Below are 25,927 nucleotides of genomic sequence, written 5' to 3' on the forward strand. Positions count from 1 at the left end.
TACAACAGATGCAATATTTGCTTTGAGGATGTTGATAGAGAAGTACAGAGAAGGTCAGAAGGAGCTGCATTGTGTCTTTGTAGATCTGGAGAAAGCTTATGACAGGGTGCCCAGAGAGGAACTGTGGTTTTGTATGAGGAAGTCTGGAGTGGCAGAGAAGTATGTTAGAGTGGTGCAGGACATGTATGAGGACTGTAAGACAGTGGTGAGGTGTGTTGTAGGTGTGACAGAGGAGTTCAAGGTGGAGGTGGGACTACATCAGGGATCAGCTCTGAGCCCCTTCTTGTTTGCTATGGTGATGGACAGGATGACAGACGAGGTTAGCCAGGAGTCTCCATGGACTATGATGTTTGCAGATGACATTGTGATCTGTAGTGAGAGCAGGGAACAGGTGGAGGAGAAGCTAGAGGCATGGAGGTTTGCCCTGGAAAGGAGAGGAATGAAGGTTAGCCGCAGCAAGACGGAGTATCTGTGTGTGAATGAGAGGGACCCAAGTGGAAGAGTGAGGTTACAGGGAGAAGAGATCAAGAAGGTGGAGGATTTTAAGTACTTAGGGTCAACAGTCAGGAGCAATGGAGAGTGTGGAAAAGAGGTGAAGAAGCGTGTACAGGCAGGCTGGAACGGCTGGAGAAAAGTGTCAGGTGTGATGTGTGATAGAAGGGTTTCAGCTAAAATGAAAGGAAAGGTTTACAAAACTGTGGTGAGACCAGCCATGTTGTTTGGTCTGGAGACAGTGTCCCTGAGGAAAAGACAAGAGGCAGAGCTGGAGGTAGCAGAAGTGAAGATGCTGAGGTTCTCTTTGGGAGTGACCAGGATGGATAGGATCAGGAATGAGTACATCAGAGGGACAGCACGTTAGAGGCTCTGGAGATAAAGTCAGAGAGGCCAGACTGAGATGGTTCAGACATGTCTAGAGGAGAGAGAGTGAATATATTGGTAGAAGGATGCTGAGTTTCCCACTGCCAGGCAGGAGGCCTAGAGGAAGACCAAAGAGGAGGTTTATGGATGTGGTTAGAGGACATGAAGTTAGTTGGTGTGAGAGAAGAAGATGCAGCAGACAGGGTTAGATGGAGGCAATTGATTCTCTGTGGCGACCCCTGAAGGGAAAAGCCGAAAGGAAAAGACGAAGATGATCAGGAGCAGCCAAAAATGTGATGTTTTAATGGAAATGCACACGTATGTGGCAAAACAGCTCCATAGCGCTCCCTGAAAATTCAACCCCCAAACCACGTGTCGCATACAGCTACGAAATGTAACACACATCTGTGACACATCAGGACACACAAAAATGCCTCTTGCATTTATACTCAAAACCCAACAGGAAGTCAGCCATTTTGAATTCTGTGTCATATTTTGCATGATTTTGGACCAATTTCTGCGCATTTTCTAAAGCTATAAACTCAAAGGGAATAGCTCCAACAGAGCTGAAATTTGGCTGGGATGTACACCAGGCATGGATGATCTAAACTTAGCAGAATGCTCCCCAAATCCTCCTTCAAACAGGAACTATGGCCAGTATGTGTCACCTATAACTTTGAATTGTCATGTTTTGGACGATGTTGGATCATTTTTGGACATTTTCAAGAGCTATAAACTCAAACACGGTACCCCAGAGAGAGCTCTACATGCTTGGATTTGCTGATCAGTAAGGATGCGAGGACCCATTCAACGCTACTTGCAGCTTTAATTTGCATTATAATTGTTCTTATAGAGTAGTATCATTGTTTATTGCTACGTGATGGACTGCTGACTTGTCCCTGGCTTTTGTCCTCTGTTAGCTTGGATAAAATACAAAAATCTATCCATTTCTGGTTTTAAAGTATAAAATTATAGTTTTACTTTGAAAAGCCAGAGGCTGTCTTTTTAGATATTAAAGAGAAGGATATTTAAAATTAAGAGCACGTGACCTGAACAGTTTCTGCTGCGTGGCTTTTGACGTTATTTTCAGTGACCTGATGTGTTTAATGTATGAATCTGAATTTGTATCGATGTATTTCTTAGAGCAGCTAGTGAGGTTGTATCAAGTCTTGCTTCATGAAAATTTGGGAATATGTAGCAACCAAAACATATATTGATTTATTATTCGTACTTAGGTATGAAGTGTTAAATGTGGTATTAATGTGCTGCTAGTGAGATGCTTCAGGTAACACTCGGAGCTCCTCTCAGGCTGCTCAGCGACCAGCGTGCAGCTCAGAACAGGGATGTGAGTGTTTGCCAAGTGGTTTCCAGAAGTGACTGCTGTGTTTGGCGTGGCTGTGCTCTGGGTGCCTGAAAGGCTTCTTTCTTTCTGTGAGCTGGCACAAGGCACATGTGTGTGGAGGAGCCGTGTCTGCGCAGAAACATCCTAATATTAGAACTAATTGGAATAAACCAGGCGTCATGGAAGGGCTGGAGCCTCGGTCTGCGAGGCTGAGGCATGTCGGCAGGTTGTGCGCTGCTGAGGGACGAGCTACTACAGACTCACTTCATGTCACGACCTGGCACTCGCAGCACTGTGACACCGGATCACTGAATCCAGCATGCAGCATTCCCTCACTCATGTGATGGATAGTCCAAACCCAAACACACACACACACACACACACACACACACACACACACACACACACACACACACACACACACACACACACACACACACACACACACACACACACACACACACAGCCAGCCACGCAGCATGACTTGATCACCTCATTTGCACTATTTTACTCCCTCTCTCTCTCTCTCTGCCCCCACCTCTCCTGAGCTCATTAGCACCTCTGCTGATGGCGAGATGGAAGGATGGAGGGAGTCAGGGTGGGGCGGGTTTGGGGGGTGATTGAAACCTCCGGGGGATGGTCTCCTCCCTCCTGACAGGCAGCATTTGTAAAACATTTCCCACTCTGCTGCCTGACACTGATGATTCACCAAAGCACCACCATGATAGATAGATAGATAGATAGATAGATGGACAGACGGACGAAGCATGGACACACACTCACAGATAGTCCAACTTGTACCTACCACACCTCTTAATTTCTTGTGACAAATGAAAGCCGTGCCACTGCACACATCACGCCGGCCGTCTGATGGGCAGGCCAGCTCTTTAAATCACACACAGGGACGCACTCAGATCTGCAAGGCTGTGTTTGATGGCGAGGCAGACTGCGGAGGGAGGAAAATGGAACAGAACAGTCAGGACAAGGGGCGTGGTGAGGGGCGTTACACCTCGGCAGGATGGCATCGGTTGCTATGCAACTGGGCACCAAAGCTATTTATACACCGGCCCCCTTGTCCCCCTTTTTCCTCCCAAAGCTCCTCTGCTGCTGATCAGGACTGCTAGATTGGAGGCACAGCTTTGGAATGTGTATGCACTGGGGTACGACTTTGAGCTTTTGTGCATTTCCACAGGTTTTGTCTTTCCTAGTTTTACTTTATTCAACATATAAATTAGTTTGGTGATGAGGATATGCAAGCTGTTTGGTGATACAAAAGTTTTTCTGTTATTCAGCATCATTCAAAATCATTACAGCAGAACCAGACATGTCTTCCTTAATCCTTCTATTTTACTTCCTTTTTAAAATCATATGCCTCCTTTAGCCATCATATAACTTCTCCACCAGCAGTTTGTTCTTATGTTTTTACCAGCTAATGTAGCATAGAGTCTAAAGCAGAGATTAAAGTGGGCTACAGAGGTCTGGTAAGATCACTTCAGTGTTTTAGTTTTCATTTCCCCTTCTTGTTCACCAAGATTACACAAAGACAAGCTCCCCTGTCCAATTATTGTGATCCTGTAACCATTTTTCAACTTTACTCACAGTATACCGATACATCAATAAAAGGTGACACATACTGTGATGACGGTGGTTTCCATAGTGAACAGTTCTATTCTGAAATAGAATTTGTGAATTGCAATTGATCATTGACCCTGTACACTCAAGAAACTCTTTGCTTAGTGTCTTAGACTTAATGTCTTTATTGGAAGACTGGTTTTATCTCTATGTTAATGTCCATTTGTTGAACATATTCTAGTACTAGAACTACACTGCTCAAAAAAATTAAAGGAACACTTTGAAAACACATCATGTTTTAATGGAGGGAAAAGACAAACTGGATATTTACATTGGTATGGACTGGGTAATGTGTTAGCAATGAAAAGATGCCACATTGTTTGATGGAAATGAGAATTATCAACCCGCAGAGGGCTAAATTCAAGAAACCCCAAAACTCAAATTAAAAAACTGATGTGGCAGGCTTGTCCATCCTGCTGAAACTCCAGGATAGCAACTCAAAATGGTATTCAGTAGTTTGTATGGCCTCCATGTGCTTGTATGCATGTCTGACAATGTCGAGGCAGGCTTCAAATGAGGTGACGGATGGTGTCCTGGGGTATCTCCTCCCAGACCTGAACCAGGACATCACTGAGCTCCTGGACAGTCTGAGGAGGAAACTGGTGGTGTCAGATGGAACAAAATATAATGTTCCAAAGGTGTTCGATTGGATTCAGGTCAGGTGAACGTGGGGGGCAGTCATTGATATCAATTCCTTCATCCTCCAGGAACTGCATGAATTCTCTTATCACATAAGGCCGGGCGTTGTCATGCACCAGAAGGAATCCAGGACCACTGCACCAGCATAGGGTCTGACAATGGGTCCAAGGATTTCATCCTCATATCTAATGGCAGTCAGGTTGTAAAATAGTTTTGCTCCGCTTTGGTGAAGAACATCAGTGAATTAATTGTTTATCACGGTCTTCAGCAGTAATTTTTGTTGGTAAATGAGAGACATTAGTATCGCACACGTCTGCATCTTCAAACCAGAAACAGGAAGTGAATTCGGTGACATACGTGCATTACGTTTGCGCTGGGAGCTGCTATGATTGGTGGAACTCACGGGAGGGGGGCCAAAATTGCGGGGAAGTTGCGGTGATCGGACAAAATGGCAAGGCCACGCAAAATTTGCGGAAATTGGTTGATATTGCGTAAATTTGCGCAATCGCAACATCGCAAATTCTTGGAGGGACTGAGTAGTGACACTGACCCTAGCCAAATGCAAAACTAGTGAAAAACAGTCAGAAAACTGTAGGAGAGAAAAAAATGTCAGTTTCCTTCACCTGTAAAGTCCTTAGTGTTTTGGGGGTCGTCTCATGGTTAGCCCTCTAGTGCACATGTTGTTAATTTCATGACCACCAAAGCAGCTGAAACTGATTAAAAACCACCTCTGTTACTTACTTGACCAGATCAGTATCCCACAAGTTTAACTGACTTGATTCAATACTTAGATTAAAAAGTGTTCCTTTAATTTTCTGAGCAGTGTACGATGATGTCAGTGGATTCTTGATGTGTTGTTTGTCACAGTCATATCATTCAAGGAGAAACCTCAGTGGACAGACTCCATAAGAACAAACTTCAACTTGGAATAAACTTTAAACTGTTTTTTTTTTTCTGGTGGTGGTGGGGGGAGAGGGGTTTAGTGGTGGGGTGGGGGGGTGCCCTGGATCTTGGGCTGCGGCGGAGGCACCGGCCCATGCCGGGTGGCCGTCTAGGGTGGCCGGTTCCCCTGGTGGTGTTGGCCCTCTGCCTGGGGGGGACGGGGGTTGCCTCTTAGATGCCTGGGGCCCGGGGTCCTGTGCTGTGTCCGCCCTGGGCCTCCGGCCCCTGGCGAGGTCGGCAGCCACCGGTCTTGGTCACCTGGGGCCCGGCCCCGCTGGACGCTGGGGGTCCTGGCCAGGTTCTTCCTCTGCCCCCTCCCGGGCCGATTTGTGGTCATTCTCGTGGTTTGGTGGCTCGGGTCTCTGCTCTGGGATCGCTGCCGGCTCGCCTGGGTTTTGTGGGCTCTCGGGCCCGCTTCTGGCCTTCACGGAGATCAGAGGTCATAGTTGCATGATCACAGTCACAATTGCACCGTACTCTGCATGTGGGCATAGCAACCATGTTGTCTTGTGGGGAGTTAAGTTTGTCCTGGTGCCAAAATATCAAAAGACATGTTTCCTCAGTTTGTTCGTTTCATATAGATGTTCTGAATAATTACTAGCTGTGTTTCCTAACAAAACCCGAAGGATGCTTTCCGCTGTGTCTTTGTCAAGGTGTACTAGCTTGTTGTCTGTTGTGTCGGTTTCAATTGAAAGATTATTGTATTCTTGCACTCTTCCTTTTCTCTTCTCTATCCCCTTTGTTGTTGTTGTTTTTTTTCCTTCTTCTTTTCTCGTTTCTTTCTTCCTGCCTCTTTGTTTCCCTGTCAGGTCTGGCAAATTTATGTATATTTATCTAATCAACAAGTATTCAAACTAAATAAATGACTGAACATTATCAAGGGGAGTCTTATACTTATAAACTCCCCTTGGAAAAGCAAACTTGTATGGCACAATGCAGCAGCCAGATCCCCATTCTGCCTGCGCTGTTGCTGGACAGGACAAAAAAAATAAATAAATAAATAAACTGTTTTTTATATATATATTATTTAACTCACAATCAGCCGCAGCTCTTTGTTATGTTCCCCTTGTTCTAACAAAGAGTTCTGCACTTGAACCTCGTCAAGCGTAGCCATCACTCTGAGACACCTTGAGAACATACGACTGTTGGCGCATTAATTTGCTCTTATTTAAACCCTGAACTTATTAACTCTCATTCGGGGTGACTGTGTTGTTGCTCTGCGTCACCGAGCAGAGAAACCAACCAGACAATGGGTGTGATTGAGAGGCAAAATAGATGACATTATTGAATTTTAATCACATCTTTTCCACGCCGACGTCGAACATGGCAATTACCTGGCTACAAGTGTGTGTGTGTGTGTGTGTGTGTGTGTGTAAGGGGTTGGAGCTCAAGGCAGACGACCGGCTCATCAGGTTCTCACAGCGGTTGAAAGAAGGTCGTAAGTGACTATCAGCGCACCCGACCCTGTCTGGATAGATCCCTCCTGTCGCAGCATGGCGAGCTCCTTCCATATGGAGAGGGGCCTAATTATCCCCCACCAATGACTGAATCAACATTTGATTATATCCTCCCTAACGCTGCTCTGAAAGGCTCTATTCAAAGACCACTTTTATGTCTTTTTCCTCATAATCAAGAATGGCTGTTATTTTAATTTCTTTTTTTTCAAACACAACCCCTGATACGCTTTGCAGAAAGATGTCTTGACATATGCTGGTTTATGCCCTGAAGATGTGGATACTAACTTGGTTTTTAAAGATTTTTAGCCAAATTGTAGTCGCAGAGAAATCTCTTTTTTTGTTAGAAACACAGTAATTTGTAGGTAGTAGTCACTGAAGTTTCACAATGTTTGAATGAACTGTGATGATACAGACCATATTTGTTTGGAGAGGTATTGTATAGTTTAGTCAAATGAAAAGCAGACTCTAGAATCTGAACATTGTAGTTTTTTTTTACTAAATAGATGGTTTTCCTTTCCACCAGACAGAAGTAAAGGAAACCCATGAATTGTTTGTTTTGACTGATTCCTTTGTGATCACCTCACCTGTATGCAATGCTCCGAATTAGTTTCCAAACTTTCTAAAGCTGCATATTTCGCAGACATAAACTCAATGAAAAGACTTCTGTCAAAAACCTCTCTAACTGTCAAGCCTCTGGAACACCTCTTTTAAAAGCTGTTGACAACAAAGCTGTGATTTTAAAATTTATTCAGGGTTTTCCCCACAATGCAATGGCTTAGATGCATCGCCCAAGTATTTCTGTGGAGCACCTAAAGCCAAATGAACAGAAAGTGGCATTTAAACAACGTCTTAAACCAAATGTTAAAACAGCCCTCGGACAAGCAGAGAGATGGACTGATCTCAGACAGGAAACAGGAAAGACATGCTAATCAAAACTCAGTCTTATAACAAGCCATCAGTGTTTCCTTTCCAGATCCATGGCTCCTACCCATAGAAGGGATTCTTCTGGTTTTATGTCCAGTCTCTTTACTGTAAACTGTATATCAAGATGGATGAACTCTCTGTGATGTCATCCATAGGTTTCCAGAAGAGCTGTTCTGAAGTTCACAGCGTGTTCCAATACCGAAAGTCATACTACATAGTATGCCGGAAAAAGATCAAAAATGTCCCAATACACAGTATGTTAAATGCAGTACAGGGTGTCCTCAGTTTATGACGTCCTCGACCTACGGCGTTTCGTCTTTACGTCGGAACTGGCTATGTGGAACTAGTTAGCGAGCAGAGCAGACAAATATGTCGTCACGCGGCACTGTAAGACGGCTTTGTTTACATTCTGCGGTTGTACATCCCTTTCCATTGTGCTACATTTGCTGACTTTTTACCCTTTATTATGACTCCCAAGTCTAAGTCAGACTCTTCTGATGCTACTGCAGCTATCCAACTAGTTGAACTTGTGCTTGCGAAATGAATCGTGAGTCGTAGCAAACTTGACTTCTTTACTGTGGCTCTTGATACACATTACAGAGTGAGAACTGCAACAAAAACAGAATAAAGCAACATAAATACATGTAAATAAATTCTTTTAGCTTAACCAATAAGCCCAAAAATGAAGTTAATTACTTACGACATTGCGTCTGTGGTGTTTGCAAAGTAGAGCAGTCCATCCAGAACAGCACTTATGTGTGTAAAGCTATACGTCAAAATAGCGTACAGTAAGTTACAGCTGTCAACAGACAACTTCAGAATAAAGGCTTTTTAAAAATTAAGTACATCGATAATTCTGCCTTAAGGGAAACACACCGTGGAAGTGAAGTTAGATTTAGTAAAACGCTCAGAACACCAACGAACATCGGTATTATTAGATCAAGTTGTGAAAACAGTAGAATATATTCTGTTATTTTCTTACAAAATGACTTATACATGCTTGAAAATCGTTGATATTCGTGACTTTTATGAAGAGTTGATTGATGCTGTGATTCGTGTAAAGGCTTTGTTTACATTTTCTCCGGAGTCCCGACTTATGGCGAAAATCGATTTACATCAATCTGTAGAGAAAGAACTCCAACGTAAGTTGAGAACCCCCTGTATGCCAAAGATACAAGATAGATGAAGCCACCATTATGTCACCAAGTGGTTTGTACTGTTGCTCTTACTGTTTTGAAGCCATGAGTTTGGGATTCATTAACTGCCATCATGATTTAACCCTTTTGATACACAACATGAGTCAAAAGATACCCATATTCCATTGAATATGGGTCACTTTTGACCCATGTTGTGTATCAAAGAGTTAAAACCAGATGTAACTTGCCAGAGGTGGATCTGACCATAGACTGTATAGTGTCTATGGATCTGACCGAGAGCTCCAAGAAACTGTATAGTGATATGACAGTGACCTGCCAGTCACAAGGTAGCACCACCATACAACACACCCTGCTTTGTTGGCTGTTTTACTGTAAATGGGACTTTAAATTACTAAATGAACACTGTGATGTATTGAAAATGTCTTGAAACTATTGAAAGGGACCAAAAAACTCACTAGGAAAGTGTTTACTGAGGCAAAAAAGGTGACAAGTGGAGTCATTTTCTCATAGAGTTCAATGCTTCCAGACTTCTTTTTGCGACCAGATAAGTCGCCCCCTGTTGACTGTCAGAAATAATGCTGTTGTGTACTTCTTATTCTGGTGAAGTCCACTGAACCTGGGAGTGCTTGGTCTGGAATAATGTTTACAGAATGTACATATCAAAGTAACATCCGCATTTAATGTCAAGACGACCCTTTTTTACCAAGACAAAAAGGGTCGTATTGTAACAAGACGATCAGCGTTATTCATTTGGTTTTGTCAGTTTTCTTTCACGATTTAAAAACAACATGACAAATCCCATTAAAAATTTAATAAACTGACCACCACCAACAAATCTTATTGTTTGTTTCACAGTCAGAGGAACCTCGCAGAAATCACCGAGTTGATCCACACGGCGTTCCTGGTGCATCGAGGGATAGTGGATCTGAAGGAGTTGACGGTTTCGGACGGTTCCCTGAAAGACATGCAGTTTGGGAATAAGATGGCCGTGCTGGGCGGTGACTTCCTGCTGGCGAACGCTTGCACCGGACTGGCCCAGCTCGACAACACCAAGGTAACCTCTCTGTCAGTAACAAACGGTACTCCTGAGACATGTCTGACCTGACATCAGTGATATTAATGAGAAACACCGCTGTCTTAATTTGAACTCTCAGAGGTCGTTGCAACCTCACATATCAGTGTCAGTCTTCATCACTACACCTTTTCTCTCACTCACATGACATCCAGAGTCTTCCACCTGCAAATCCTAATATATTCCAGGGTTCTCATTGATCCTATAATTTAATATAATTGATTTTTGGATGATGTTTTCTTACTTTTTCGAGCCAGAAAACCTACAGTACAACCCTGGTTTTCATGGTTTTAGTATGACATTCAAGTGTTTATCTGCAGTTTTGTCTTGTTTTTATTTAGTTTTGATGATTGTCTGTGTGATGTTTTGTAATACACTCTCCAGATATCCCCTAGTAGTTAAACAGTATAGTCTTGTAAATTCCAGTCCGGGTTCTGGAACTAGTGATTATCAAAGTTAGGATTTTGATACGACGCCTGCCTAATTTCGTCAATACCACAGCAAAAAGTAAGGTAGTAACAAAGGAGAGAGCATGACACTGAAAATAAATTTTCCATTAATTATATTAAATGAATATTAAATATTCAATTTTTAAAAAATGTAGCATTGCTGTGTTAGACTCTAAACCCAGGGGAGCCTCTTTCACTCAACCAGTCAGTTCCTATCCAGATTTTGAGCGCCAAACAATCCCATTACAGGGCTCCAGACTAACTTTTTTCCTAGGAGCACAGTGGCCCCTAACTTAAGTTTTTAGGAGCGCAAGCAGAAAATTTAGTGGCGCACACCAACATCGACTTGCAAAGTAAATATTCACATTTCCTCTCATTTTCACTGTATTACTGATAAATACTTGCACAATAAATGCAGAAACTATGTTTTCAATTCACATTTTATAGTGCAGCAATTGACACAACTTAAAAAGAATATCACTCAGAGCGCAGTACTCCACCAAGGCTGCTCAGTTGATGTATAATTTCCGACAGATGAAAACTTTAATAAAAAATGACCTTGTGCTAAGCACAGGCATGTGTTATGCATGGGCATGTTATGTATTTATACCAAATCACGTGTATATTACTCTTATAAAGGTCTGCTGATCAATTCATCACTTTTTGCAAGCCTTTGCTTTGCTAGTGTGAAAATAACTGTTTCCTCCAGGCTTTTATTTTGAAGGCGTATTTTTAATGCTACGGGCTTTTATTTTGTAACCATTCCAGCGGCACAGGAAGTGCTTCTCTAAAAAGAGGTTTCTTGACATGACGAAGACGCTACCAAAAAGTCCGAAAATTCACGTAAAGATGAAAGAAAACGGTTTCACGCTGTTGCTGTCTAGCAAAGGATGTATCTAAACTTATAAGCAGCTGGAATGGAGACAAGAAAGGAGTGAAGGACAGAAAGGTGAATTTGTGTTCAAAATAAGGCTGAACGTAAATGAAGACTTTGTGAAACATCAGGAGCTTCACCGTCCTTCGCCTCCCGCTCTCACACACATTGACCCGCATTCTTCTTCTTTGGTGTTCGTCTTCTGTCTTCTTCTTTTGGAGTTAATGTTGGTTGGCAAACAGCTCATTTGCGCATGACTGTCTACTGGACTGAAGTGTGGAGCAGACGTTTGTTCTTTAAAAATAAATCGGCAAATTTACCGGTCGCACATGCGCAAGTAGATGAAAAATTTACTTGCACTCACTCAAATTTTGGTCGCAAAATGCGACCATTTAGTCGGCATGCATTTAGTCTGGAGCCCTGCATTAATTACATTAAAAACAAGAAAAGCAATCAGAGAGCGCAGTGATCCACCAAGGCTGCTCACAGTCGTTATATGATTTCCAACAGATGAAATCTTTACAAACATTTGTGGTCCTCAGTGGTGAATCTGTAGTAGCAGCTGACGTAGTGTTCACTTGTCATGGTTAGTGATGCCGTGCCGCTATCTCACAATGATACAGAAATCTTTAACAAATGCGTGGATACAGACTGTAAGACGCATCACTGCCAAAATCTAATCACTTGGTCCTTGTGTCATTTCTAACCTTCCCTGAAAATTTCATCCAAAACTGTTTGTCTGTTTTTGAGTAATGTTACAGACAGACAGACAGACAGACAGACAGACAGATCCACTCCGATCGTCACATAACTGTGCCATTTTCCTAATGGCACAGTTATGTGACGATCCTAATAATTTAGATTGTAGACTTTTTTTAGAGAACCTATTCTCCTTCATTTTCAAATGTAATTTGACTTAAAAGAAAACTACAGTTTGCTCAGAGTGCAGACCTCTGCCAAGGACGTCTGTTGGCCGGAGTCATCTGTGTTTAGTTTACTTTAGTGCACAACGGCGGTGTGCACGCTAACAAACCTGGGTGTGTGCTTCATCACCATGAAGTGCCAGACTTAGTCATTTATTATATTCATGCTCAATAGAATTGTAGTTTATGTGCTGTTAAGTGTTTTCTTGTTTGTTTGCCCTTTCATGTGTTTTAAACGTGTGTTTTTGGCAAAGAATTATTACATTGACGTTATTAGGTGGATTATTACAAACAATTAATTTACAGTCAGTGTTAACGCTTTTACATGGTTTGCAGTGATCTTATGTAATTTCTGTTATAGTTGCCCTTAGATTTGAAACCAGATATCAGTCATTATGCAGCATTTAATAGACTTGGTTCGCCTCCAGTGAGCGCATTTTGTGGTCATAGAGGTCATTTTTGACCAAAACGTACTGGCCATGTTTACCATTACTATAGTAATAGTGTAATGTTGTTGATCTGGGGCGGCAAGGTGGAGCAGTGGTTACCAAGGTCACCTCACAGCACAAAGATCCTGGGTTCAAATCTTTCTGTTTGGAGTTTGCATGCTCTCCCTGTGCCTGTGTGGGTTTTGCTCCAACTTCCACCCACAGTCCAGAAACATACTGAGGTTAGTTGGTGATTCAAAAATTGTCTGTAGGTTGTTTGTCTCTTTGTGTAGCTCTGTGACAGACTAGTGACCCCTGCCTTCACTCTAAGTCAGCTGGGATAGACTCCAGCCCCCCCGCGACCCGACAGAGGATAAAGCTGTGTGTAGATGATGGATGGATGTTGTTGATCTGCAGACTGTAGATGTCTGACTTTTAGCAGGTTCAGGGTTATATAAAGTTAACATCACCAGTGTGGATGCTGCGTTTGCATGTAGAGATGTTTGCTGCTTTGTTCAATTAGCTAAAAAGACAGCCATGTTAAACTGTGGTCATTGCTTGAAGCTAATTGCTTCGTCAAACTTCAAAATAAGTCACACTTGTCTGACTAGGCATGATGTAATAATGTTATGTGTCGCATTCACTCACCTGTTCCTCTTTGTGCAGGTTTCTGTGTGTGGTGGTGAGATGCTTTGCTCAGTGGAATGTTTTAGCTCCCTTTAAAACATGTTTTACAGATGAGCTTTGTGGTGTCTGTGGGTGTTGCTTTAACTGTTCACACGACTGTATTAAGCAGAGTTGAAAATGCCTCGAACAAAGGAGGTTGAAGCTAAAAATTTTCTGAAGGAACATACAAAACCTGGGCCATTCATAAGAAAAATTTGGAAAGAGGTCTGCAAGAACTGTTTTCATTGAGGAAAGCTGTAATTATTGTGTTGTTTCATGCTGTCTGGAGGTGAAGACAATGAAAGTAGCATATACAGTTTATCAGTCATGAAGTAAATGCTTTCTACGTCAGAACTTATTTGAAAATAGATCTTTCCATCTCCTATTATTAAAAGGTTTCTGCAAATTAGAGAGATTTTCATGTTTAATTTTCATCAAGATTTTCCAGTGCCACACTTCAAAATGTGCAGAACAATCATTTGTGGACACACGACTGTCAGCAAAAGAAAGAAGAAAGAATCAGCTGACCAATTACAGCTCAGTAGGTGAGATTTGCTGAATTTTAAATGTGTGGATGAAAAATATGCTACTGTACACAACAATTTACAAATCAACATTCTCTTTTCACAAAAGCAAAACATTTGAAAGACGCCTTGTGGAGTTTTCACCTCCAGTAGAAATACACCCCCTGTCAAAAGTTTTAGGACACTTTCTTCTTCAAATAAAGTAGAACCTGTCCTACAACTTTTGACAGGGGGTGTATCTACCAAATTTGGTACACATATGCAGCACATCAAGCTGAACAAAAAAGTCAGTGACAGCCACATTCCAAACCCAACAGGAAGTGAGCTATTTTGCGTTGAATGTCAGATTTTGCCCATTTTTCATTATTTTCTAGAGTGAACTCCTCCTAGGGGGAAACTCCAATTCACCTCAAATTTGGCCAGTACATACAGGAGGCCTTAATGATCCAAAGTTATTAAAATCTTTTTCCAAAGTCAAGGGGCGTGTCCGTGGCGGCGTCTGGAATTTTGATCCTTCGTCATGAAATTTCAAATGCTGTGTAAATGCCCTGAACATGCTCCAATCTGCCTGAAACTTTACATGTATGACCAGAGTCCTGCCCTGATCACATCCATATGATGAAATACACCCCCTGTCAAAAGTTGTAGGACAGGTTCTACTTTATTTGAATGAGAAAGTGTCCTAAAACTTTTGACAGGGGGTGTATATTGCTTTTACGAGTGGATCCCAGTTTAGTCTTCACTGTGCACACATGTAGGTAGTGTGATTCACATTTCTGTTGGTTTCCTGCTGCTGATCAGCTGTTTGTGATGTTTTTTACAGATGTAGCAATGCACAAGAGAAGAAAAATGCTGCAAGAAAGCAATACAAGTTATAATTTAAAATGTTTTTTAAGATAAGCTTCCCAAATGTGAGAAGTGAAATGTGTTACACCTGCTTGTTAGACCTCAGTGGGTTGCAGCACTTATTAGCAGAACAGCTTGAGATAGTATTTTAATAAACCTTGGATGCTCTTTGGAGCATCTATACTAATGCGCAGTATACACACTGACACAAATACTACACAGATATGCATGTTTTTTTTACACAATTTTTGTAAGAGAATGGTTTGTCCACGGGGCAACTTACACTTCAAAGCCTCTAGCAAACAGCTTGTGAACTGCTGTCACAACATTAGAATGCAACGACTTCTCACTGCTGATTGGTCAGAACAGAACAAAATGTTCTCTGTCCAAACAAGAAATCAGGTAATGCTATTTTTTTCAGATCTTTATGTGAGTGGAAATTGATTGGGAAACCTCACAAGTCAGGAAATTTAGAATACAATGGCACAAGTGGGAGTGGGCATTTTCTTTCCATGTCTGTTAAAACACCTTTAGCTTTCAATAGCTGATCCTTGAGGCTTTTCTTTTTAGCCATAGTGAACATAATTCTAATACTCACGATCCGGTTGACTTTTACTCCACTGCACAGCAGTACCACAGTGTAAAACACATAACTCCTACCCAGGAGACAGTGGTGTTTACAGCAACATCTGCAAGCGCATGGCTCAGTGGGTAGAGTGGCCGTCTTGTAACTGGAAGGTTACCGGTTCAACCCTCGGCCCGTCGAGCTCATGTCGAGGTGTCCCTGAGCAAGACACCGAACCCCTAATTGCTCCTGGTGGGTCGTGGTTAGCACCTTGCATGGCAGCTTCGGCCATCAGTGTGTGAATGTGTGTGTGAATGGGTGAATGTGACGTATCATGTAAAGCGCTTTGGATAAAAGCGCTATATAAATACAACCATTTACCATTTAAAACATGGAAAAGTCCCCGTCCTGGAGGAACCTCATTCCAGAAGACATTTGGTGGCCTGCAGCCTGCTTTGTGTTGCATAATGTGGTCAGGAGACATCATTGATACGTACACCATAGGCTTCCTTCTGATTAAGTTCTCAGCTCTGTCCGTTTGTGTGGTGGTGGTCTTGTAAGTGCACCACAGATCATATCTGCAGCGTAGCCCCGGTAGCCCCTCGCTGACAGATGCTGTCACCATGCTGCTCTGTCAGAATGCGGTTGCCTGAGTGGATCAAAATAACCACGTCCCCCCCGTGCCATCAGCCGGACCGGCCCTTATCGCCTTTCCTACCGCTTCTTTTTTAGCACACACTGTCTGAGTTTATGTCTGCTCCATGGCACCCACGAGACAGCCTCCCAACAATAAAATGTAGCCGTATCCTTGGTGCTTCTTGTGAGAGGAACATCGCAGGAGTTGTGACGAACCAACATTCATCCATTATCTATATACCGCTTCATACTCGTTAGGGTCACATGGGGCTGGAGTCTATCCCAGCTGACTTAGGGTGAAGGCAGGGGACACCTGGACAGGTAACATTCTGTCACAGGACTACACACAGAGAAAATCACACCTACAGACAATTTAAGAATCAACAATAACCTCAGCATGTTTCTGGACTGTAGGAGGAGGCTGGAGAACCTGGAGAAAAGCCACACATGCACAGGAGAACATGAAGACTCCATGCAGAAAGATCCTGGGAAGGCAGGGATGCAAACTAGCGACCTTCTAGCTGTTACCACCAAGTCACTGTGCAGCCCACGAACCAACATTTCTTTTGTAAATGAAATAACTCTCAAGGTGTGGTGTTTCCTTTACAGTGCTAATTGGCTTTCATCGGGATTCTTCTGTAACCGTACTCTGTGGGATAATTGTCACTCTGTGGCTAAGCTACAAATTACAGTAATGGAACTGACACTGTTGTTTCCCTGGAAGATGAAGAAAAACACAGTGAGAATGAAATGATGGCAGATCTGCTGATGACTTGAGCTAATGATGATTTAATCGCGTTAAGTGTGCATTCAAGCCAAGCAACTTGGAATTGATTGAAATGAGCGTTTAGAGCATCTTTCCCTGTAGCATGTTTCATCTTCAAGGTGACAACAGCGCCGTACTGAATTACCACACACTAATGCTTGAAACTATTAACCTTGTTTTTTTTAACCTCCAAATATACCTGCGATGCTGTTCATAAAGGACGTGAATGTAATCCGAAGCAACCACAGGAAACGTTCCCAATGTGAGCGTTTTTAAAGCTCGTGTCCGGAGTTTCCATTTGTTTTCAATTTATGTGTCATTGTTTAACAAAGCTTAAATGTGTTAGTCTAGTTCGATACTATAATATAATGTTAGTATGACGCGATATGAAAATTTATTCATGAGCTCCGCCTTCCTCTCATAGACCCCCATGTTATTCCAAAAAGCGCCGGTTGCTGCCGACCAATCAAGTTCAAGCTTCCGCTTTGTCATGCTGTCAATCAACGGTTACGCGCACAGCAAGCAAGCCCATGCAGAGGTGGGCGAGCTACGCACTACGCAACCGCACGCACATTTGTTTTGCTTGTGGAGGAGAGAGCATCAGGGATCAGCAACTTCAAGAAAAGTTACCAATCCCACGGCTTGTCAGGCCAAGAGACTGCAGGACGTTTTTTGGCTCGGGGTGCTCTCGTCGCTCCCCGACCACGGCCTCCATAGCCCGCCTGACGGCTTCGTTTAGATGCCCGACCTCTGGAGGAAGATGATGGGGCGTCTGGGACATACTCTTCGTCAGAGGAGTCATGCAATTCTGAACTCTAGATAGAAATAAATAAACAATGTAACACATATACACGCGTAAATGCACTAAGTTTGATAAACAACGTCATCCAGAGGGATACACGAGTGTAATCACATATTGAAACTTTACTCGTTCGTCCTAGCAGATTCATGTTATTTTGGTATTAGGACAAGTTAGACTCAATACAGAATTCTAACGTAATTCCTTTATTTACTAAATGTACTAAATGTAGAAGAGTGGAAAACAGCAAAACAGGCAAGATGCTGCAGCACTCTGGGCACTCCTCTCAGGTACTGCGCGTGCACAGATAAAGGGGCGAAATCAGAGGGAGGGAGGGTGGGACCAACAGTGTTTTGGGAGACGCTGCGATTCAAACTCCGGACACGATCTTTAAGGGTAATAAAGAGACGGACATCGGATAGCCAGCAGTTACTCATGTTTGAAAAGGTTAGCAAAACAAATGAACCAAAGGGAAACCACACCACGGTGTGCACTTATGCTTATATTTTCAGCCTTTTTCATGTGTGTTTCACTGATATGAACACGGAGGAAATTAGATCATTGTAAAAAGCATAGATGAGTCCATCATGCTAAGCTAAACGACAGGAATGGGATTTGTTGCGATTGTTCATCCTGACCTCTTCAACCACCAGTCATGAGTTCATAGTTGGAAACCCTAATATGTTGTTTCATACAAAGTACTCCCACAATGATTTTTTCTACAGCTTCAAGAAAACTAGCTATAAATATAACTTAAACATTTAAATGCTGACAAACATGGTCTTTACAGGAGCCTGAAATGGCCATCAGTTATTCTTGACCTCCTGTTGTTCCTTTGTTTTAGTGCAAAAAGCACATTCTAAAAATATTCACATTTAAGGAATTACCTTTTGGCAAAATATCATGAACAACCTAAAATTTCTTAAGAAAAACAAGTTCAATTTCATCAACATTCAGCCTCAGTTTATCATTTGTCCATTACAACTTCCAGATCACAGAGTGTCTACAAAGGAACACAACATTTAGTCACAGGTGTCTGGAACTGAATGATATAGTATTTTATTATATGATCAAAACAACAAAAATTAGACAAAAAAAGTCGAAGAACAAGACAATATATTACAAAAACTAGACACAACGTGCCAAAAAAAATGGACAAACAGAAGCGAAACCATAAACCCAGAACAACAAAAACACAATAAAAAGTAACGAATAAAGCGAAACACAAAATGACAAGAATAAGAAAAAAAGACACAAGCAAGATAAAAAGCAAACAAACGAGAAACAAAACAAGAAAAACATGAGACAAATGGCAAAAATCAGACAAAAAAACAAGACAAATTATTACAAAAACGAAGCACAAAATGACAAAAGAACAATGAGCAATCCAGTATTTTACTTCATGATCCAACAACTTTTCATGGACTAGAAATTATTTTAAATTTACGGTTTTACAAATTCACAATTTGCAGTTAATGTCTTCTCTCTAATTTTTATACTTTACAAAATCATCCTGTAGGCCAGACTGGACCCTCTAGAGGGCCAATTTTGGCCCGTGGGCCGCATGTTTGACACCCCTGGACTAAGATTTAGTTGTACACTTTGAAATTTCAAAGACTCACAAGTGAACAATTAAATAAATTAATAAATATATAAAAGCATGATAAAGCGCTAACAATGTTGAGTCCTACATCTCCCATGATGCCTTTGGTTTTAGTCACCCAGGACCACATCACACCTGGTGTAGTTCATACATGTTATTTAATAGTGTTCTGTTGTCTAAATGTCAAAAATAATTTTTAAGTTTTTTTTCCTAATGTTTTATTGTTTCACATTTTCAGTATAGTGTAGCATGCACTTATTGACCACAGTATTAGGTGCCCCTGTAAAATCACATGTAATTCAGTGCATCTCACTAGCCTGTCACAGTTAGCCTAAGACGTAGCACGAGTTGCAGGTGTGCAGCAGAACAACATTTCCTTTTCTTTGAATGAAATTGGAGGCTCTGATGGCAACAGCTCAGCAAATGAAGGCGTACCTGAGGCCACTGATGATGAGGAATTAGTCTTTGTGCCGCACGTGAATCTGATTACTTTAAAGTAGAACCAGAGCATTAGAATGATAAACCCCCTCACAGCACTTCTCATTTGACACAATTAGCATCCCAAGAGAAGTTAGGACTGATGAGGGAAGCTCAGATAGTGACCTCAGCTGCTTTAGCCGTGAACAAGGTTGGCAGTTTGGTCTCCAGTCACCTCCGCATCCCAAAGTGTCCTTGGACGATACACTGACCCCAAAGTTGCTTCAGATTGCAGCGGGCATGACTGCTCTGTCGGTGTGTGAATGCATGAAATATCAGAAAGCACTTTGAGTACCACTAAGGTAGAATCGTGTTATGTAGGTGCAGACCGTTTAACACTGCTTCTAGAAATGCACAAATAGTTTTCCAGGACAATTTTCCAATTTGGTAAACTTGAAGATCTACCCTGAACACTCTCCTCAAAAACATTCTGGTGCCACCACTTCCAAAGATTAATAATAAAAGTCTTAAGTTTATATAAAATCAGAACTGCTTCAGGATAAAACTGTGATCTGCTTTTATATCTAATAAAATGGAGCTTTGCCTCTTTGCACAACAACCCCATACCAGTAACAACAGCCATGTGATTCTGGTCAGTGTTTGGTTTGTGCCATTCTGAGAAGCTACAGTGGCCATGCACAGTATAAAATTACTTAAATGACTAAAAATGTTTGTGTGTTTGGTATTGTTAATAGTACACCCTTAAAATGTCGCAAGGGCTATGATTTCCATGTGTGACTTTATTAAGGCCTTAAGACTCAAACATTTTAGAGATAATTTGATCTTCCAGACTAATTCCTCACTTTTTGAACTCCAGACCTACAGGTTGCAGAGAAGACTTGCTGTTTAACATTTAGGTCCCAAACCTGATCCCCAGTTGGTTTTTTGGTGTGTTTTTTTTTATATATATAACTTAAAGCCTCTTACATTATCTAGAGAAGACATTTTTTTACACACTGACTCCTTGTGATGAGTATATAAAGCTCAGGTATAAAACTGGTGGTATGCCCCTTTCAACAGTGCATCCTTTCTGGTTTAGCTGTTGAACATAAAACAAAAAAATCATACAAATATATTGATGCAGTTTTCTAATTACCCCAAGGCAATGCAATAAAGGCTGTAAGAGAGTTCCTTTTCGCTCATTAAAATCTGCTAATTGCCTGATATTTATAGCCCTGTAACAGCCGAACTGAGTGCAGTTTGACTCTGGTATTAAAAACTGACAGCCTGCAAAACAATTAATTGTCTGTATTTTCTTGCAGCCTGTGTGTGGTCACTGTACCACATCTTTTTAATACACACGGTGACAGATGAGTAGTCCTTGCAGCTTTCGAAGTTTGTCTCATAAACCAGAGTTGTTGTTTTTTTTTTCTTTTAAGGCAGTGAGAGCGATGGAGATTGTGTGTCGTGGCCTTGAGAGGAAACCTATGCTGCTACTTGTATAAACTGTAAAGTAATCTCACCGTGGAGCTCCGGTTTCTCCCTCCTCGCAGACCTGTCGGCAAAACACGATCTGGCTAGATTTGGGAATGGAGTAAGGGGGAGGCAGGGAGAGAGCTTATCTGATACTTTCCAAAAAAAGACCCCCACTAGCCCCCACTTCCCAAGGCAGACCAGGCAGAGACACCACATCTGGTAATACTGTAGGCACATTGTCCTTCCAGGTCTGTGGGCAAAGCTCGGGTTTCCTCAATATTTTCCCCTGGTGGATTCAGTTACCCAAAGGGCACTGCAGGGCTGACGGAGCAGCCAGCGTCACCAGACTTTTCTGATGAACCAAGGATGTCTGAGATGAGCTGAAGGAGCTCTAAATTTAACCTCATTCATCTGAACCGTACAGGCGTGGTCTCGGCTCCTCTGTCCACATTGTCGTGTTGCTGTGAATGAAGAACGGAGAGCTCGACTTCAGACTTTTACTCATTCATTAGATCCGGACGTAAATAGTCACTTTGAAACATGCTCTCTTCTGGTGCTTGATAAGGGGCCTGGCAGTGCTACTGTAAGCTAAAATGTAGTCATGCATGCCCCCTGTAAGAGGAAACGGGCAACTGCAGTCTTCAAGAAATAAGACTCCGGCAATGGGCATTTTTAAGATATTGTTTTTAAAAGTTGGTGCCCTTTTTAAGGATGTTTCACAGTGTATTTAGTTACTGGTTGCAGATGTAGTGGTTAGACTTGGACTTGAATCCCGCTTTTCCTTTGCTGATAAGCCAAAGCCAAGTGAAATTAATCTTTAAATAATTAGTGGATTTGAGTAAAATTGGAGAAAAGCGGACCCTGAGGTCAGATAATCACTCAAAAACCTTGTTAACCCCTCTGCTCTCTCTGGACACCGTCTTAATTCGTCTCACCATCTGCCTTTTTGCTCAATTTCAGCCCCTCAGACCGGACTGATACCCGATCTCTCTACTGGACTCTTCTATAAATACAAAGCATAATGAACGAAGGCGAGTCTGGTTGTGCTTTATGAAACCGCCAGAAGCTCCCCTATGCACTGATAATGAGTGGCCGAGTGGCAGTTCACCTGGCTTCCAGCACATCTCACCTCAGATTAAATCTCCAAACCAGCTGTTCAGATGCAAACCCTGGTGGCTCGCGCTTCAATCAGGGGAGAAATTGTGGTTTTTAATCACAAATGTCATGGACAAACTGAGAAGCACGTCAGTTTTGATCAACCTCATTTAGGAGTTTAAACCGCGCCATGAGCCAGAATAATTTCTAATGAGGGAGAGACTTAACAGTCCAGTTTCTGAGCCTGAAGCACTTGAACAGGTCAAGTAGCTGTTTGGTGGACGAGTAGACTGTTTCTGAAGATCAAACGATGATCTGTGGCTCAAAATGCAGTCTTCTGCCACCTTTTGATGACAGCTTTGCACATTTTCTCAGCCAGTTTCATGAGGTCGTCACCTGGAGCTTTTCCAACATCCTCTCCTAAGAAGCTGGTGACTTTTCCTTCATTTATTCGTCCAGCTCATCCCAAACCATCTCAGCTGGGTTTATGTGGGTGAATATGGAGGCCAGATCATCTGATGTAGCGCTCCATCACTCTGTTCCTTGCTCAAGCTGCCCTTCCCGAGGTGTTTTTGGCTCTGTTTATTGATGCTAACCCCCACCCTTCAGGTTTCTTTGCAGCAATTCTACCATGAATTTATGATTCACACCATCTCCTCCCATCATTTGCTTCTTGAATTCTGGGAAGCATTAATGTGGGCTGTAATCTGAGATGCTGGTAATTGTTGATTCCCAAGGGCGGTAACTCCACTGAACCTCAAAGTTCTTGAAATCTTCTAGATTGACTCATCATGTTAAACTCATGATGAACTGAAACTTCTCTGAACAGTTCTTACCATTATATGGATTTCTACAGTAGCTGAACAGAGACATTAGATTTTTACTACCAGTACATTGGAACATCAGAACTGATGGTCTCACATTAAAAAGGCAAGAAATTCCACCAGTTCACGTTTGACAAAGCTTGTCAAAACCGTTAGCTTTAGTAGAGGCAGTGTTGCCAACTTAGCGACTTTCTCGCTAAATCTAGCGACTTTCCAAAGCATCCTAGCGACTTTTTTTGTCAAAAGCGACTAGCACCAAATCTAGCGACTTTTTCTGCCGTTTTGGAGACTCTGACAGGAAAACTCAGATTACTCTGCAGTTAGTTTTCCCACAAGGAGCAGGTGCTGCTGTGAGCTCCTTCCCGTCCCAAAGCACAGGCTGTCAGTCCACTAACCCCGCAGCAGTCTCAGTGTCTGATCAGGGGAGACATCACTCCGCGGCCAGATGTCAGATGAATCGCAGATGCGCAAAGTCACTACAGATCCCATCCAGACTTACGGAGCGGGATATAATTGAAAATGTTTCTTCACTGTCATACTAAAATAAACCACAGCATTTAGGCTCTAGTTCAAAAACATATTTTGGGTGTTTTATGCTCACTTTTTGGTCTCTTCCACAACGTCATTCCTCTCTCCTACAACGTTGATTACAATTACATGCAAACTGGGAAATATGCAAATTAGGCGATGACGTCATTTAGCGACTTCTAGTGATGTTTTCGACAGCTAACAGCGACTTTCCTTACTGAGGAGTTGGCAACACTGAGTAGAGGCCCCCAAACCAGCGTTGGCTTTAGTAGAGGCCCCAGAACCACTGTTAGCTTTAGTAGACGCCCCCAAACCAGTGTTAGCTTTAGTAGAGGGCCCAGAACCACTGTTAGCTTTAGTGGACGCCCCCAAACCAGCGTTAGCTTTAGCAGAGGCCCCGAAACCACTATTAGCTTTAGCAGAGGCCCCCAAACCACCGTTAGCTTTTGTAGAGGCCCCCAAACTACCACTAGCTTTAGCAGAGGGCCCAGAAGCACCGTTAGCTTTAGCGGAGGCCCTAAAACCGCTGTTAGCTTTAGTAGACGCCCCCAAACCACCATTAGCTTTAGTAGACGCCCCCAAACCACCATTAGCTTTAGCAGAGGCTCCCAAACGACCGTTAGCTTTAGTAGAGGCCCCCAAACCACCACTAACTTTAGCAGAGGGCCCAGAACCACCGTTAGCTTTAGCGGAGGCCCTAAAACCGCTGTTAGCTTTAGTAGACGCCCCCAAAACCGCCGTTAGCTTTATTATAGGCCCCCCAAACCACCGTTAGCTTTAGCAGAGGCCCCAGAACTAGCTTTAGCAGAGGGCCCAGAACCACTGTTAGCTTTAGCGGAGGCCCTAAAACCATTGTTAGCTTTAGTAGACGTCCCAAAACCATTGTTAGCTTTAATAGATGCCCCAAAACCACCGTTAGCCTTAGTCGATGCCTCAAAATCACCACTAGCTTTAGCAGAGGCCCCAGAACCAGCATTAGCTTTAGCTTTAGCTTTAATCTCTCAGAATATTCCAGTTTTATCTTTGAAAATTTTGGTTTCAATCTTATAAAATATTTGAGTTGTACTTTGAAAAAAGTCTGCTTCAATCTTGGGGAATATTTTTAGTTTTGTCTTCAAAAAATTCAGTTTAAATCTCAGAATATTTCAGTTTTATTTTGTAAAATTTGCACTTTGCTTGGAAAAATTCCAATATTTTTTTAGATTAAGGCAGACATTTTACAAGATGAAACGAAAATAAAACTTATTTCTGGTTTCCAACTAATATTTTGGGTTCTCTGTCAGCCAGAACATGGCGTAGTGGTTCGCACTTTCGCTTTGCAGCAAGAAGATCTCCGGTTCAAATCCCGGGGTGGGCCTGGGATCTTTCTGCATGGAGTTTGCATGTTCTCCCTGTGCATGTGTGGGTTTTCTCCGGGTTCTTCCTCCCACAGTCCAAAAATATGCTGAGGTCAATTGGATACTCTAAATTGGCCATAGGTGTGAATGTGAGTGTGATTGTTTGTCTGTATATGTAGCCCTGTGACAGACTGGTGACCTGTCCAGGGTGTCCCCTGCCTTCGCCTGAGTCAGCTGGGATAGGGTCTAGCACCCGCCGCGACCCTAGTGAGGATAAAGCGGTGTATAGAGAATGGATGGATGTCAGCCAGAACTTCATTTTGGATTTTAGTAACTGATGACTTTTCTCACAGTTTCATCTGATTAACGGGGACAATAATAAGCAGATTGATTGATTGATAATATAAATAATTAGTTACTGCTCTGATCTCTGCCTCCAAGTTGGTCCAACTGAAAGACTTTCTAAGTAACCATTAAAGAACCTTTGTTTCCTGAGAGCTGCTAGAATTATTCCTGACTGTTTGAAGAGGTTTTCTGCTCATTTCAAATTCTATAACATATTTTGCTTTGTTAGTCTTTACAATATATTTCCATGTATTATTTTATAGTTTTGATGTCCTTTGCTTTGTTCTACACTGTAGAAAATGGTACAAGCAAAAAGAATCCTTGCATGAGTCGATGGCTACAGGTATTTAACTGGCACACTAAATGTGCTGGTGGGGATTTTTCATTTAATCAGACTGACGATTGTGTGGTTGGTCTTATGTATGGTTCACAAAACCATATCAAAAAGCAGATGTAAAACCCCCAGACAGGACTTTCTTTTACTGAGTTGAAAAATAATAGAATCCACAAGGTGATTTAAAATGATAAAGCCTGAGGTTGAGAGGAGAAAAGTTGCAAACTTTGTGCTGATATTTGCCAGGGAAATGAATATCATTTAGTTTGACTGTAGCATAATAAAATAAAGAGAAAGGTCCTGTTTAAATCACCCATCTGGGTTTAAATTAATTCTGCTTTTACAGTCAGGTAGGTTTGTAATTGTTCAGTTTAGGTGCCTTTTTGAAAATTGTTCCATCTTTCTTAAACTTGATATCATGTTTTTCATTGTGAGTCAATAAAATCAATTAATGAGATCAATATAAGCG

The 25,927-nt window shown here is 42.1% G+C and overlaps 1 protein-coding gene across 1 annotated transcript in view; it reads left to right on the forward strand.

The window, feature by feature from the left end:
- pdss2 (prenyl (decaprenyl) diphosphate synthase, subunit 2) overlaps positions 1-25,927 on the forward strand; it is a 66,657-nt gene that overhangs the window by 24,959 nt on the left and 15,771 nt on the right. Inside the window, exon 3 of the mRNA XM_022192970.2 lies at positions 9,807-10,005. Within this exon, the coding sequence (XP_022048662.2) occupies positions 9,807-10,005 (199 nt within the window). The remainder of the gene's footprint in view (positions 1-9,806; positions 10,006-25,927) is intronic.

Source organism: Acanthochromis polyacanthus, chromosome 1 (assembly GCF_021347895.1).
Source record: "Acanthochromis polyacanthus isolate Apoly-LR-REF ecotype Palm Island chromosome 1, KAUST_Apoly_ChrSc, whole genome shotgun sequence".
NCBI lineage: Eukaryota > Metazoa > Chordata > Actinopteri > Pomacentridae > Acanthochromis > Acanthochromis polyacanthus.